Source organism: Lissotriton helveticus, chromosome 10, assembly GCF_964261635.1.
Source record: "Lissotriton helveticus chromosome 10, aLisHel1.1, whole genome shotgun sequence".
NCBI lineage: Eukaryota > Metazoa > Chordata > Amphibia > Caudata > Salamandridae > Lissotriton > Lissotriton helveticus.
This window is the reverse complement of record NC_136071.1, coordinates 489,960,889-489,974,739: the sequence shown is the minus strand read 5'-3', so window position 1 is coordinate 489,974,739 and position 13,851 is coordinate 489,960,889. Positions and strand designations below refer to the sequence as shown.

At 46.2% G+C, this 13,851-nt stretch overlaps 1 protein-coding gene across 1 annotated transcript in view; it reads left to right on the top strand.

The window, feature by feature from the left end:
* The window catches only part of NME3 (NME/NM23 nucleoside diphosphate kinase 3), a 106,776-nt gene that overhangs the window by 61,884 nt on the left and 31,041 nt on the right, over positions 1 to 13,851 (top strand). The window contains exon 3 of the mRNA XM_078662973.1: positions 830 to 931. Within this exon, the coding sequence (XP_078519099.1) occupies positions 830 to 931 (102 nt within the window). The remainder of the gene's footprint in view (positions 1 to 829; positions 932 to 13,851) is intronic.

The following is a 13,851-nucleotide window of genomic DNA, read 5'->3' as shown; positions in this document are numbered from 1 at the left end:
TGTGTTCTGGGCTTCGTGAACATCCCTAGTATTCTGCGCTTGTTTAGTACACTACAAAGTTTAGGGGATGTATTTGTTGTGCAAGAGTGGGCGGGCAGAGGCAGGCAGAAGCGGTGAGTGATTCCACTATGGTAAGTTAAGGTAACCTATGAAGCAATAGTTGGCAACCAATTGCGTGAGTGAGTATACATGCCAGGTGAATGGGGTATCAGTTGTCATGTTATTACCCACAAGGATAGTTATAAGAAACTGAATTGTACTTTTATTGAAGAACCATACAGGCTTCTTGACTTCTATTTGTAAATCATAATAACAGAGTAAAGAGAATGATTTTGTTTCGTTCCCTTCCGGACCATCGCTTTGGTAACCAATTATGTCTTTTGAGCAAGTTACTGACAGGTGAAATGCTCAAATTGGATTGTAATTTCCTGTTGTAATGTCATTTTATACAGTTGTGCCCCGTGTATGTAGCTGTAGGTGCTCATGAACAAGCATCTTTTTAAACTGAAGGTGTAGCTGTTGTTGGCGTGAAGCAGAGTACTTTAAGCTAAATGCTTGTCTGACTGTCTCAAGATTCATGAAAGACTTTAGTCTTGTTTCAGTGGCAACGTGGATAGGTTTCAACGCTACTGAAACATTCTTTTCCAGGTGCACTGTATGTGTGTGTGTAAATACATTTCTTGTAATTAGGCAGATTCTTTGTTTTGGTTGCGAAGAAATGAGCGATGCGCGAGCAATGCAGTTTTTGCTGTCCTGTTTTGTTTATTCCAGAGTTTGTTGCTCCCTGAATTCATTGACTGTGCTAAGATTTTACATTGCTTTTGTTTAGGCATCTGAGGACTTGCTGAAAGAGCATTACATCGCCCTCAAGGATCGGCCATTCTACAACCGCTTGGTGAAGTACATGAGCTCTGGGCCAATAGTTGCTATGGTAAGTACAAGCTGCTCGACAGAGAAAACTGAAATTGACTGATCATCAGGAAAGTGGATGTAGCCTTGGATTGGGACATCACTTGTTTTCTGCCTTTCATTAGTACTTTTAGTGAGACAGTATTGAAACTAGGAGTAGCCTTCTTCTTTTTCATATTGTACTCTGCTGTGTGTGTGTGATTAACATCTTAGTAAATGAACTCGTGAAAAGAGAGGGTATAGAAGCAGAGGTGCAACTTACCAGCCTCTGTTAACCTTGCTGACTGGTTTCTTCCAGCCTGCCACCTGAGATGCTGTTCTGACCTCCTAAGGTGAGAGCCTTGCTTTCAGGAGACCCAGAACAAAAGCCTGCCCGGAAGAGAGTGTAACGCCCCCTTCCACAGGATGACCTGCTGATTAGCTTCCTTGGGTCGGCAAGCTCTAAAGAGCTGCTGCCTTTGTAATGTGAATGTGGCACCCCTCACAGGAAAGGAAGCCGCCCCCCTTTGTCCAGAACCCTCTTGGCACCTGGACAGGTGGGAAAATTAGCCGGTCAGGTAGGTGTGCCACCTCCAGGCTAGTACCACCCCTAAGGTGGGCTACTGTGAGGTGGACACAATATTTCAGAAGGACCCATCTTTCTGATGGCATACATAGGAATTCTGGGGTAGGGTTATGCCACTTCACACAGAAGTGGTCATATAGGGGATTAGTGACCCCAAGGGTCAGTAGCCCATTGGCTACTACCCCACATTACCCTAACACCTCTAAATCCAGTACTTAGGGGAGCCCCTGGCACCAAAGGAGCATATCCTGATGACCTACGAAGGAGGACACGGAAGAGCCGCAAAAGCAGAAGACTGAAGAGAGCACCTGACTTGTCCCCAGCCCAATCTTCCTGCTGTTCTTTGTGGAAACTGCGCCAAAGATGACTCATCCTGCAGCTGACTGCCTGCCTTCAATAAAGACCAAGACCTCCCGAAGAACAGCGGAATTGTTCCCTGCAGAAACTAAAAAAAACTGACTCCGAGGCCTCCAGAATCGTCAAAACCCAACACCTGAAGCCACCCCTGCACCCGTTGCCTCCGGCCCAGGTTGAAGTGAGCCACCACTGTCAACAAGGTCCCCCAACCTTCCAATGCTCAAGTCCTTCGTGGTTTTACCCCTCCTTGACTCCCCGACGTTGCCTGCAGCCTCTGGAAGCTGGCCCCCTAGACTGCGACTGCTCCCAATAAGAAAACCCGACACCTAAAGACAACTGCAACCTGCTGTGGAGAAGAGGACCCCCAGGTGTCCCTACGTCCCCGAGCATCGCAAGTCATAACCTCACCTCAACCGGCCTTCCAGCCAGAACCTGCTGCCCCTTTTCACAGTGACTGATCTCTGTAGAAACGTATTGGTCTCCCGATAATGTTTTGCACCCTGCACCTGGCTGCCTTCGTGCTGCTGCCTTGGATGTTGCCCACCACTCAATTTAATTCCTGGATGTTAGTCTTCTAAGACGCTGTACTGTACCTGTTAGCAGAACTTGTTCTTTTTTCCCTAGGATAACATTGTAGAATTGCACTGTGTCCTCTTTTTAAAGTGAAAAGAACTTATAATAAAAAACATTCTTACGTGACTGATTTTTCTCTGATGTCTATACATTTATAAAGATACTTGCTATTTTTATTAATTGGTGTGGATCTCCTCCCTAAGTCTGTGTGTCTTTTATTAATCATTGTGTGTATTTGCAAATGCCTTGCACTTCTCTATGTTAAGCCTAAGGCTGCACAGCCAAACTACCCCCCTGATAGAGCACTTCGGGATTGCATAGCAAGCCCCTGTCCACATTTATAAGGGAACCCCTCAACTCTTTACACGGTATATCAGGTTCTTAATATATCGCATAAAGAGCAAGCTTCCTAAGAAACCCAAGTGCCTGTGTGTTCCCCTCAATGCCTCCCGTCTACATGCCCCCCTCGCAACCATCGCTAGAAACCACAGGCTCAACATCGTCTCCTACGCCGATGACGCCCAGCTCATCAGCTCCCCTCCAAGGAACCCGACATCACTTGGCACAACTTCTAAGAAGGGATGAAAGCCATTGCTACCTGGATGAAAAACAGCTGCCTGAAACACAATTCAGACAAAACAGAAGTCCTCATTCTCAGCTTCACCCTCTCCGCATGGGATGACACCTGGTGGCCCCCCCGCCCTCGGAAACCCACCCACCCCGACAGACACCCACCCCGACAGACCACACACGCAACCTCAGCATCATCCTGGACTCATCGCTCACCATGAATCGCCAGATCAACGCAGTCTCCTCCGCATGCTTCAACACCCTCCGCATACTATGATAACATTCAAGTGGATCCCCTTGGACTCCAGGATAACGGTAACTCATGCCCTCATCACCAGCAGACTGGATTAAGGCAACACCCTTCATGCCGGAATCAAAAAGAAACTCCTCCGCAAACTCCAGACTTTCCAGAATACTACCGCCAGACTAATCCTCAACATCCCACGACACAACCACATCATCCAACACCTCCGCAACCTCTACTGGCTCCCCTTCAAACAAAGAATCACTTTCAAGTTGCTCACGCATGCCCACAAGGCCCTCACAACATCAGACCTCAATGACCGCCTCTCCTTCCATTCCACCAAGAGAAACCTCCGCTTAGCTGAACTCTCCCTAGCCACCGTCCCTCGCTTCTACAGGACCAGAGCAGGTAGAAGATCCTTCTCCTACCTCACAGCCAAGACCTGGAACGAACTCCCGCTTCATCTTCGGCGAAGCCCGACACTGCACCAATTCAGGAAAGACCTCAAGGCCTGGCTCATTGCATGACCCAACAGAGCTGCCCACACCCTCCCTTCAGCGCCTTAAGACCCTAACAGGTGAGTTGTGCGCTCTACAAATCCCTGATTGATTTGATTGATTGAATGCCTGTCCGCCCCATGGAGGAGTTGGAGACGTCAAACTAGGTACAATGCATATATAGAGTATAATGGGAAGAGGGTTAAAAGAAGAAGAGTGTGTGAAGATGAAGGCGAGATAGGAAAAACAGAAAAAGAAGCATAGGGAAATAAAGTAGACCGGGAGAATGAGATTGGAAAAGACTAGATGCTCAAGTTGTGTGGGGAATATATAGATCTATAACTATATGTTCGAGGCATATGGGCTGCAGATGGTACATTTATGAATAGATCGCCATCAATTCTCTGCTAAGGAGCGCTGTCATTATGTGAACTAGGTTGAAGTAAAATAGCAGTCCTCTTCTATTTTGGGGAGAGGTCCCGGCTTTAAAATTCTGCCACCCTATGCTGAGCGTCCCTGCCTAGACTGAAAAACCTGGTTCCCCAGCTTTGAGGTCCACCGCTTTAGCCGTAAGGCCACATCCTCTCCCCTATGACCATTGGTGTTTTATCGCATTTTGTATGTGTTTATATTTTAAATGTGTTAACATTTTAATGTGTGTGTTCGTCCATTTGTTGTATGTTAGCCCGCAGGTTACACCCACACCCCTGAGCAGACCTGGCAGTGTGCCCATGCCCATGGAAGTGCTCCGTGTCAGATCGGAGCCTTCTACACCTGTTTCCTAGCACCCCCTGAGGAATCGAGAGTTTACCTCTAAATCTGTGAACTTTACGGCTCTCTGCAGCCTGGAGATCCTTTTGCTCCCCCCGCCGTCCCAAGTATGCGGCCAATTGCCCTGCTTGGATTTTTATCCATTAAACACCTCGAACCAGTAAATCCTGCATTATTTTTACCAATAGCAACGTCTGCCCTCCAGACAGCAATACCGGTGTTGAGGCTTGGCTACCACCACACCCTTATGTCTACGGCGCCACAAAACTCGCCCTCTCCTCGAGGACGCTGCGTGGCTTAGCTAGATATACCACGCTGATCGCCAGGACACTGACGCTCTTCATTCCTAGGCGATTCTCTGACTGGGAGCATGCCTGAAGGCCACTTGTGCCATCGTATCCTACTTGCCGATCGGGGCTGGACTCTGCATTATACTATCCATACTCATGGGTATGGCCTCTATTTGGTGATAATTTACTATTTGATTGTTGTTACTGCTGTAATCTGCACTTAAATTGTTTCTGAAGTCTGAACCCTTTTTGCTGTCATTTGGCATTACAGGGTTAGATCCCATCAGTATAGTTAATTTATGTTCGAGGCATGTGAGCTGTAGATCACATGCTTTGCATACTCTTGCCATATAGTGTTGGGTCCTGATGTTTGCAATTTGTTTTTCTTCGAAGAAGTCTTTTCCAGTCACGAGGTAGGTAACTCCTCCTTTCGTTGATAGTGCGCATGGGCATCAACTCTGTTGTTAGATTGTTTTTTTTCCGCCATCGGGTTCGGACGTGAATTGCTGCGCTCCGGTTCAACACCGTTTCTCCGGTTGCCCTCAGTGCGTAATACACTCACCTTTGAAGGTATTGTTTTCGATCGCGTAATTCCATTCTCTGCATATCGTATTTACTGCAAAATCCCTCCTTCGATCGGGCAGCTCGGAAAAGACCCTTGGTCCTACCCGCGTCGGTTCGCCTCGCAGTAGATGGAACGGACTCCATTTAAATTCAGCCCTCGGTGCCACGCGATGTTTCTGCGCACCAACTCACCTGATGTGTGCAACCTGTGCTTATTTCCGGACCACAGAGATCAGGACTGCAATGCGTGTAAGGCTTTCCGATTGAAGAAGATGCTCCGTGACCGTCGGGCTCGACATCGCGACCTGCAGAGCCAACACACCGGTTCCATTCCGTACCTCTTTGGAGAAGATTCAGAACAAGAGACCTGAGACACCATGGGAGCCGAGGAAGAACACAAACCTATCGCCATCTCTGACTACCACTCCGACAGGGGCGAAGACATCCCGCAAGGCCAGCGTACGATGAGTACAGGTCCTCCCTTGCCCCAGAGTCCACCTCTCAAAATTCAAAAGTCAAAATTCCCACCCAATTCGTCTACACAACATCCATCGCCCCCCTGGAGCCCCAAGCCCTTCAACGAGGACTTATATGAGCTCCTGACACAATCCTCATTATCCAACTCAAATTTCTTTCTTGGCGCAATCTAATCCAGCATACATAAGGGGACAGTTACCATTGGATTCATTGGTAGTTTCCAACGCACGCAAAAGGGCCAATTCCCAAACCACAGGAGATGCTTCATCTCCAGATAAAAGAATCTAAGTTGCTAGACGCTTCGGGGAAAAGAGTAGCCTTCCAGGCTGCAAACTTTTGGCGCATCTCCAATACCCAAGCACTTTTAGCGAGGTACGACAGGGCGCATTGGGATGAAATGGGGCAGTTGCTCTAATTTCTACCTGATGAGCACAAGTCCAAGGCGCAAGACCTAGTGCGGGAGGCACAGCTCATATCCAGTAATTCGATCAGGTGCGCTCTCGATGATGCGGACAGTGCGGCCAAAGCTGTCAACACCAGCGTTCTTGTAAGAAAGTATGCCTGGTTGCTCATTTCAGGTTTTAAACCAGAGGTTCAAACTTCTGTCCTGAACACACCATTTGACAAGCATTGGAAATGCAATAGGTCTCGCAGCATTAGAGTTTGTGCTTTTAGAATTGTTTATGGTTTTTTTTTTTAAATCTTTAGCATTTTTGTTTCCTGTAGGCAATGCTAAAGAATTACAAAGAAAAAAAGCCATAAACAAATCTAAAAGCTCTAACTCAAATGCTCCGAGACCTATTGCACTGTGTGAGGGTGAGGGGTTGAGGGTGAATGCAATAGGTCTCGCATTAGGAAAGTTTGACCTATTGGTATTGTAAATGACACATTTTGTATTTATGTGTTGGTTTTGAAAATAGCAAAATTAATAGCTTTGTCATTTACAATGCCAATAGTTTTAACTTTCGCAAATGTGACACCTATAGCATTTGTAATGCAATATGTGTTGTATTTACGTGACTTAGATGTATTGATATTACAAATAACAATGGCTTTTAATTTTTTAAATAATTAATACTTAAATAAAAGGTATTGTAATTTATAATGGCAATAGCTTAAACTTTTGTAAATAACTTTTGTGAAGATTATGTTCAGTGTATTTTATTGTGACAAAAATCCAAGAACAGAAGTGAAAAAATGTAACATCTTTTTATGACATTTTGTAATAAAGCTTGAAACATTGACAGAACATATTTGAACCAGTTGTTGTTGAATGGTTGCACAGATTGATGCTGTGGTGGCGCTGAGTGATGTTGTGGTGGCAACGAGTGAGGGCGGTAGAGTGAGGGTGGTAGAGTGAGGGCGGTAGAGTGAGGGTGTGAGGGCGGTAGAGTGAGGGCTGTAGCATGAGGGTGGTAGAGTGGTAGAGTGAGGGCGGTAAAGTGGTAGAGTGAGGGTGGTAGAGTGAGGGCGGTAGAGTGGTAGAAGTACAGGCTTACCTGACTCTTCGCATGCACCCATTCAGTTGTTGGCCTCTCAGCTGAGTCTGCCAACTAGACAACAAAGTGGAGGTGGGGCGGTTAACTAATGAGGCAGTAAAAAAAAAAGTGCGTTCTGAATTAGTGAGACCGTGGCAGAAGTGCAGGCTACCTGACTCTTCGCATGCACCCATTCAGTTGTTGGCCTCTCAGCTGAGTCTGCCAACTAGACAAAAAAGTGGAGGTGGAGCGGTTAACTAATGAGGCAGTAAAAAAAAATGCGTTCTGAATTAGTGAGACCGTGGCAGAAGTGCAGGCTACCTGACTCTGAACTATCCCACAAAGTGGGTCATCACACTGCCCTCCAAAAACTAACAAAGGGAGCTAAGCATGAATGCCGAGAGGCGAGTGAGATACTAGCGCTGCCTGCTCTGTAAGCATTAGAAACAAAAGTGCGTGGCAGAAGTACAGGCTACCGGACTCTTCGCACGCACCCATTCAGTTGTTGGCCTCTCAGCTGAGTCTGCCAACTAGACAAAAAATCTCAATTTACTAAACTACCCATAAAACGGTAATGGGATCCATGCCTCGTGCGGCGGGGATTATTCAAGCAGAGTCCCGCTCGCGGGCAGATGTCAGAGGGGGCGGGGGTGGGATGCGCGCGCTCTGGATGAAGTCGGCCGAGCTCTTCCTGAGCCCTCGGGTCCCGCTCGTGCAATCAGGACATGCCGTGGATCACATAACATGAGCAAGACCAGCAAGTAGCACAAATTGATGCGGAGACCACAAGACGCAGCCGAGGGCCTGAGTGCATTTCTTCTTAGAGGGTGGATTTTAAGTGAAGCACGTAGGAGGTTACCATGGGTAACATGAGGGAATGAGGTAGCATGAAATGGAGGAAATCAAGCAAATGTGCAATAGCAAATGTGACACCTATAGTATTTGTAATGCAATATGTGTTGTATTTATGTGAGACTTGGATATATTGATATTACAAATAACAATGGCTTTTTTTAAAATAATAATAATAATACTTAAATAAAAGTTGTGTAGAGAGAGAGAGTGCGAGAGAGGTGTGTAGAGAGAGAGAGAGATAGTAAGAGTACGCGAGGTGTGTAGAGAGAGAAAGATATGCATATAGAGAGAGAGAGATGCATATAGAGAGAGAGAGGTGTGTAGAGAAAGAGAGAGAGAGAGGTGTGTGGAGAGAGAGTTAGAGAGAGCGATGTGTAGAGAGAGAGCTTGTGCTCTCCTGGCTCCTCGGGTCGGTTTAGTGTTAACACGTAATTGACAAACCCATCGTCAAGCAGGATGCCTCTGTCTATGTTGTTGCCCACTGGCGCCTGTTGTCTGTTTAAAGCAGAAGAGCTGGAGAAGGCGGATGCACATGCTGCTAAGGGAGAAGGGAGGGGGTACCCCCATAAGAATGGCTCTGTCTGCCTTGTCCCCAGTGGCGCCAGTTGTCGGTTCCAAAGTAACACTTGCTAATTAATAATTGTAGCAGAGAAAATGAAAAAAAACGACACAGATGTGTACCAACAGAGTGTAGAACCGGTATTTCTGTAACAAAATGCACAACCACGCAAATGTTTTTCCCTTCAGTAAATACTTAATGTAATAAAAGCGCTTGTTTTTTGAAAATTACCTTGCACCTCGCAAACAGAATTCCTTAATGCACGCGCTCTATATATTGTGGAACAAGCATACTAAGCCCTGTTGAGTTTTCAAACCACATGTAATATAATTGGGCATGTATGAAAATGAACTGTGCTTCCCTTGTGTACTTGTACACAAATGTAAAGGAGTAGTGCGAAATAATTCCAGGCTGTATCCTGAAAAGCGATCTTTACAGGTTATAGGTTGAATCCCTTCAATCTTGTACGTTTGTTTCGGTACGTTTGTTTCGCTACCAAGTGAAATGTTGGTGGTTTGCATGTAAGAAGGGATAGATGTTATATTTGTCTCAAAATACGTAGCAAAATAATTAGATGTATTAATTTAGTGTAAACTTTTAAAGCTTGTAGAGATTTCCCTGCATTGGGTTCTTCATTATGCGCCGTTAGTTATTGTCACACCTCTCGGTTTTAGTAAAAAAAAAAAAAATTTCATCCACCCCAGAGACTTAATTGCAATTAAATAAAACTTCTAAATTCACCGATGCACAGAGACATACAAACGCGCAAGCACAGATGAAAAAAAAACGTGCAAACACAGACCAGGCACACCTTTGGAAACCCATCCACTTGCAGCCGTATACACTGATGTATGCAACTACACATGCATGCAGCGACCAGCACATACAAACCTACACACGCACATAAATATACACACAAAAAAAGCATGCACAAACATATAGGGCATTAGCAATTTACACACACATAAACAAGCACACATATGCAGGCACTCCTACATACCTACACATATTCACACTCAAACACACATGCATGGAGGCATGCTCCCGCACATATACACGCACACGCTCTTGTCTGTGAAGCGACTTTAATGAAACATTTATTTTAATCCTTCAAAAAATGCAACATTTTAAAGTGCTAATACGGTGGCAGCATGTGGGAATGCCCTCTGTGTGGGAGTACACATACTAAACGTGGTTAGTGGGCATGTGAAGCGTACGCTGTGTGGGAGGCGGGTTCAAATAAAGGCATGGACACATGCTCCCGCACATATATACAAACACTCTCTTGTCTGTCATGCGACTTTAATTAAAAATTTATTTTAGCCCTTTAATAAATGCAAACTTTTACATTGCTAAGACGGTGGCAGTGGGTGGGCATGTCCTCTGTGGGGGAGTACACAAAGTAAACGGGGCAGTGGGCGGGTGGAAGCGTCAGATGTGTGGGAGGTGGGTGCAACTAAAGGCACTGAGGCATGCTCACGCACATATACACTCACACGCTCTCGTCTAAAATGCGTCTTTAAATAAATGTTTATTTTAAGACTTTATAATTTTAAGACTTTAAAATATTTAAACTTTGACAGTGCTAAAACGGTGGCAGCGGGTGTAAATGGCCTCTGTCTGGATGGACGCAGGGGCAGTGGGCGGGTGGAAGCGTCCGCTGTGTGGGAGGCGGGTGCAAGTAAAGACAGGGCAGCTGGTGGAAATAAAACTGCTAAAATGAAATGGAAGAAGGGAGTAGGTGCATGCGAGATGGTAGCGTCCGCTGTGTGGGAGGCGGGTGCAAGTAAAGACAGGGGAGCTGGTGGAAATAAAACTGCTAAAAGGAAATGGAAGAAGGGAGTAGGTGCACGCGAGATGGAAGCGTCCGCGGTGTGGGAGGCGGGTGCGAGTAAAGACGAGAGCTGCTAAAAGGGAAACTGCTGAGAGGGATTGGGATAAAGGAGGGGGTACATGCGAAACAAGACGGAGGGAAGAGAGGGGAGGGGGGAGGAGAAATGCGAGGGGCCAGAGCGGGTAAAATAAACAAGACGGAGGGAAGAGAGGGGAGGGGGAGGAGAAATGCGACACGGCGGGAAGGGGCAGGCAGGATGACTCAGGGGAGGGGGCGGAGCGGGGCAGAGCGGCATGTGGGTGTGAAGAAGCCGGGCCTTTGAAGTGAAGCTAAGCTTCACTTCAAAGGTGTCGGAGGAATGCGGGCGGCTGTGCACGCGCTTTTAAGCTCAATGCACATGCGCATTGAGCTTAAAAGTCACGGGCACTGCAAGGAATCGCCACGATTCCTTGCAAGTTAGATAAAGAGTCGATGAGCCCCTATAGTCTCGCTTGCTCGATGCGCATGCGCATCGACAGGCGAGACCTAATAAGGAACACCTCTTTGGCCCTGTGTTAAATTCATCATTAGACAAGCATGAGTATATGCTTCGAAAAAGAGCAGAACAACGTCTAAAGGTCTCCTACGCAGCGCATGCGAGACCTAAAAATCGAATAAGGACACAGAGGTGACCAAATCTGTGGGAGCCCTCCACTTAACTACAGGACGTGGTTCCTTTTGGCCCTCCTTCTATCGCAGAGGTTCCAAGAGTACCTCCTTAGACACTGCATCTACCACCTATAAAGTCAACAATCAACCCTCTGCCTCTAAGGGTTTCTTCAGAGGTGGTTACAGAGGTACCAATGGCAAGGGCAGAGGTAGAGGTAGAGGTCCCAACACAAGCGCACCCCCCTCCAATACCAAACAGTGACTTGCCTACACTCCCCCGACCATTTAACTCCTGTCTCTCACATGTCCTACCAGTCTGGCAGTCAATACCTACAGATAAATGGGTACTGGAAATTATCCATTCTGGTTATTGCCTGGAGTTTACCAACAATTCTCCAGACATTCCTTCACATCCACACAAACTGTCACCAGATCACTTACACCTCCTCAAACAAGAGGTTCTGTCTCTCCTTTTAAAAGGGGCAAAAGAACCCGTATCACTACAATACCACAGGTTAGGCGTATACTCCTTTTATTTTCTCTTACCCAAAAAGGACGGTTCTTTCAGTCAAATCTTGTACCGCAGAGAATTAATTCTTTACATACAGTCAGACCATTTTCACATGGTAACACTTCAACAAGTGCTCCCACTCCTGCAACAGGGTGACTTTCTGTCTACTCTAGACTTAAAGGACACCTGCTTCCATATTCCAATACATCCCTCTCATTGTAAATTTCCCAGATTTGTGATAGCGTGCCAACATTACCAGTTCAAGGTAGTCCCCTTCGGAGTCACCACTGCTCCCAGTCTTTACAAAATTTCTGCCAGTAGTCGCTGCTCATCTGAGAAGACAACACATTCATGTCTTCCCCTACTTGGGCGACTGGGTCATCAAAGCCAGTACGTATTCAAAGTGTCTCCAACATACTCCTAGGAAGCGGCAGTTGCTGCACCAACTGAGGTTCACAGTCAATGTGTTGAAATTGCATCTCCAACCTTCCAACACTCAAGATTACCTAGAGCCTCTTTAGATACTCAAAAGGCTCTGGACTTTCCCAGTGCAGCCAGAATTTGCAACATTTAGGCTTTAGTTCTCCAGTTTGTCCAATCACTCACTTCCAGCCCGAATGTATATGCAACTACTGGGAATGATGGCATCGTGCATCTTGATCGTTCCCCATTCCAGGCTGCAGGAATGCTTAGCAAGTCAGTGGAATCAATCGCATGGTCTGTTAACCGATCAAGTCTTGGTAAGCGGCCCTACTCATCGCTGTCTGCAGTGGTGGAACACACAAAATGTATCAAAAGGACGGCCCTTCATAGACCCAGTTCCACAGACAATGCTAACAGCGGATGCGTTCCTCACTGGTTAGGGGGCTCATCTTCAACACCACACAGTGCAAACCCTGTAGAGTCAACAGCAAAAAAAACTCCACATAAACCATCTAGAGCTGCTAGCAGTGTTTCTAGTGCTCAGAGCATTTCAGACTCACCTGGTGGGCAAAGCTGTCCTAGTTCGTACCGACATCCTGACAGCTATGTATTGCATACAAAGACGGGGGAACACACTCTCTCCAACTGTCACACTTGGCCCAGGATATTTAGAGGTGGGCCATTCACCACAAAATCTATCTCCTAGCAGAACACCTCCCAGGAGTGAACAATCAAATTGCCGATCTTCTCAGCAGACAGAGATAGCAAATACACAAATGGGAACTACACCCTCAAGTTCTCCTCCCATACTTTCAAAGTTGGTGAGTCCCGCAAATAGATTTTTTTGCCACACACCAAAACGCAAAATGCCCAAACTTCGCCTCCAGGTACCTACACCCACTCTCCAAAGGCAATGCACTATCGATGAACTGGTCAAGGATATGCCTATTCTTTTCCGCCTCTCCCACTCATTCCATTAGTGGTTCGGAACGTCAAACATCCCTCACACTGATCCTGGTAGCTCCTACATGGTCCCGTCAACCGTGGTTCACAACCCTGTTGGAGCTGTCCTTCGTTCCACATCAAAAGCTACACCCCACATCCAGTCTGCTCACACAGAGCTGTGGAAAAATCAGACATCCAGATCCCAAACAACTGAACCTCGTGATCTGGCTCCTGAAATCATAGAGTTTTGTTATCTAAATCGACCACCAGACTGTATGAACATCACCAGAGAGGCCAGAAGACCTACTACAAGAGCCTGTTATGCATCTAAATGGAAACGTTTTGTTATCTATCTTAATAACAACATCAATCCTCTTGATGCTTCAATACAAAATATAATTTGTTATCTGTTACACTTGCAGCAGTCAGGATTAGCTTACACTTCAATCCGACTACATGTCGCTGTAGTAGCTGTGTATTTACAAAATAGGCAACATTTATCGCTTTTCAAGGTGACGGTAATCAAAGCTTTGATTGAAGGACTTAAAAGAGTTATACCACAAGACTTCCGCTTGCCCCAGTGTGGACTCTTAACATAGTCTTCACAAGATTAATGGGCTCACCTTTTGAACCTGTGCATAAATGTGAGCCACAGTTTCTCTCCTGCTTTCCTTATTGTAGCCACTTCACTGAGGAGAGTGGGTGAACTACAGGCACTAACCATAGAAGAACCTTCTTTCTAACTTCACATAGACAAAGTGAGTCTTCGTACTAATCCCAA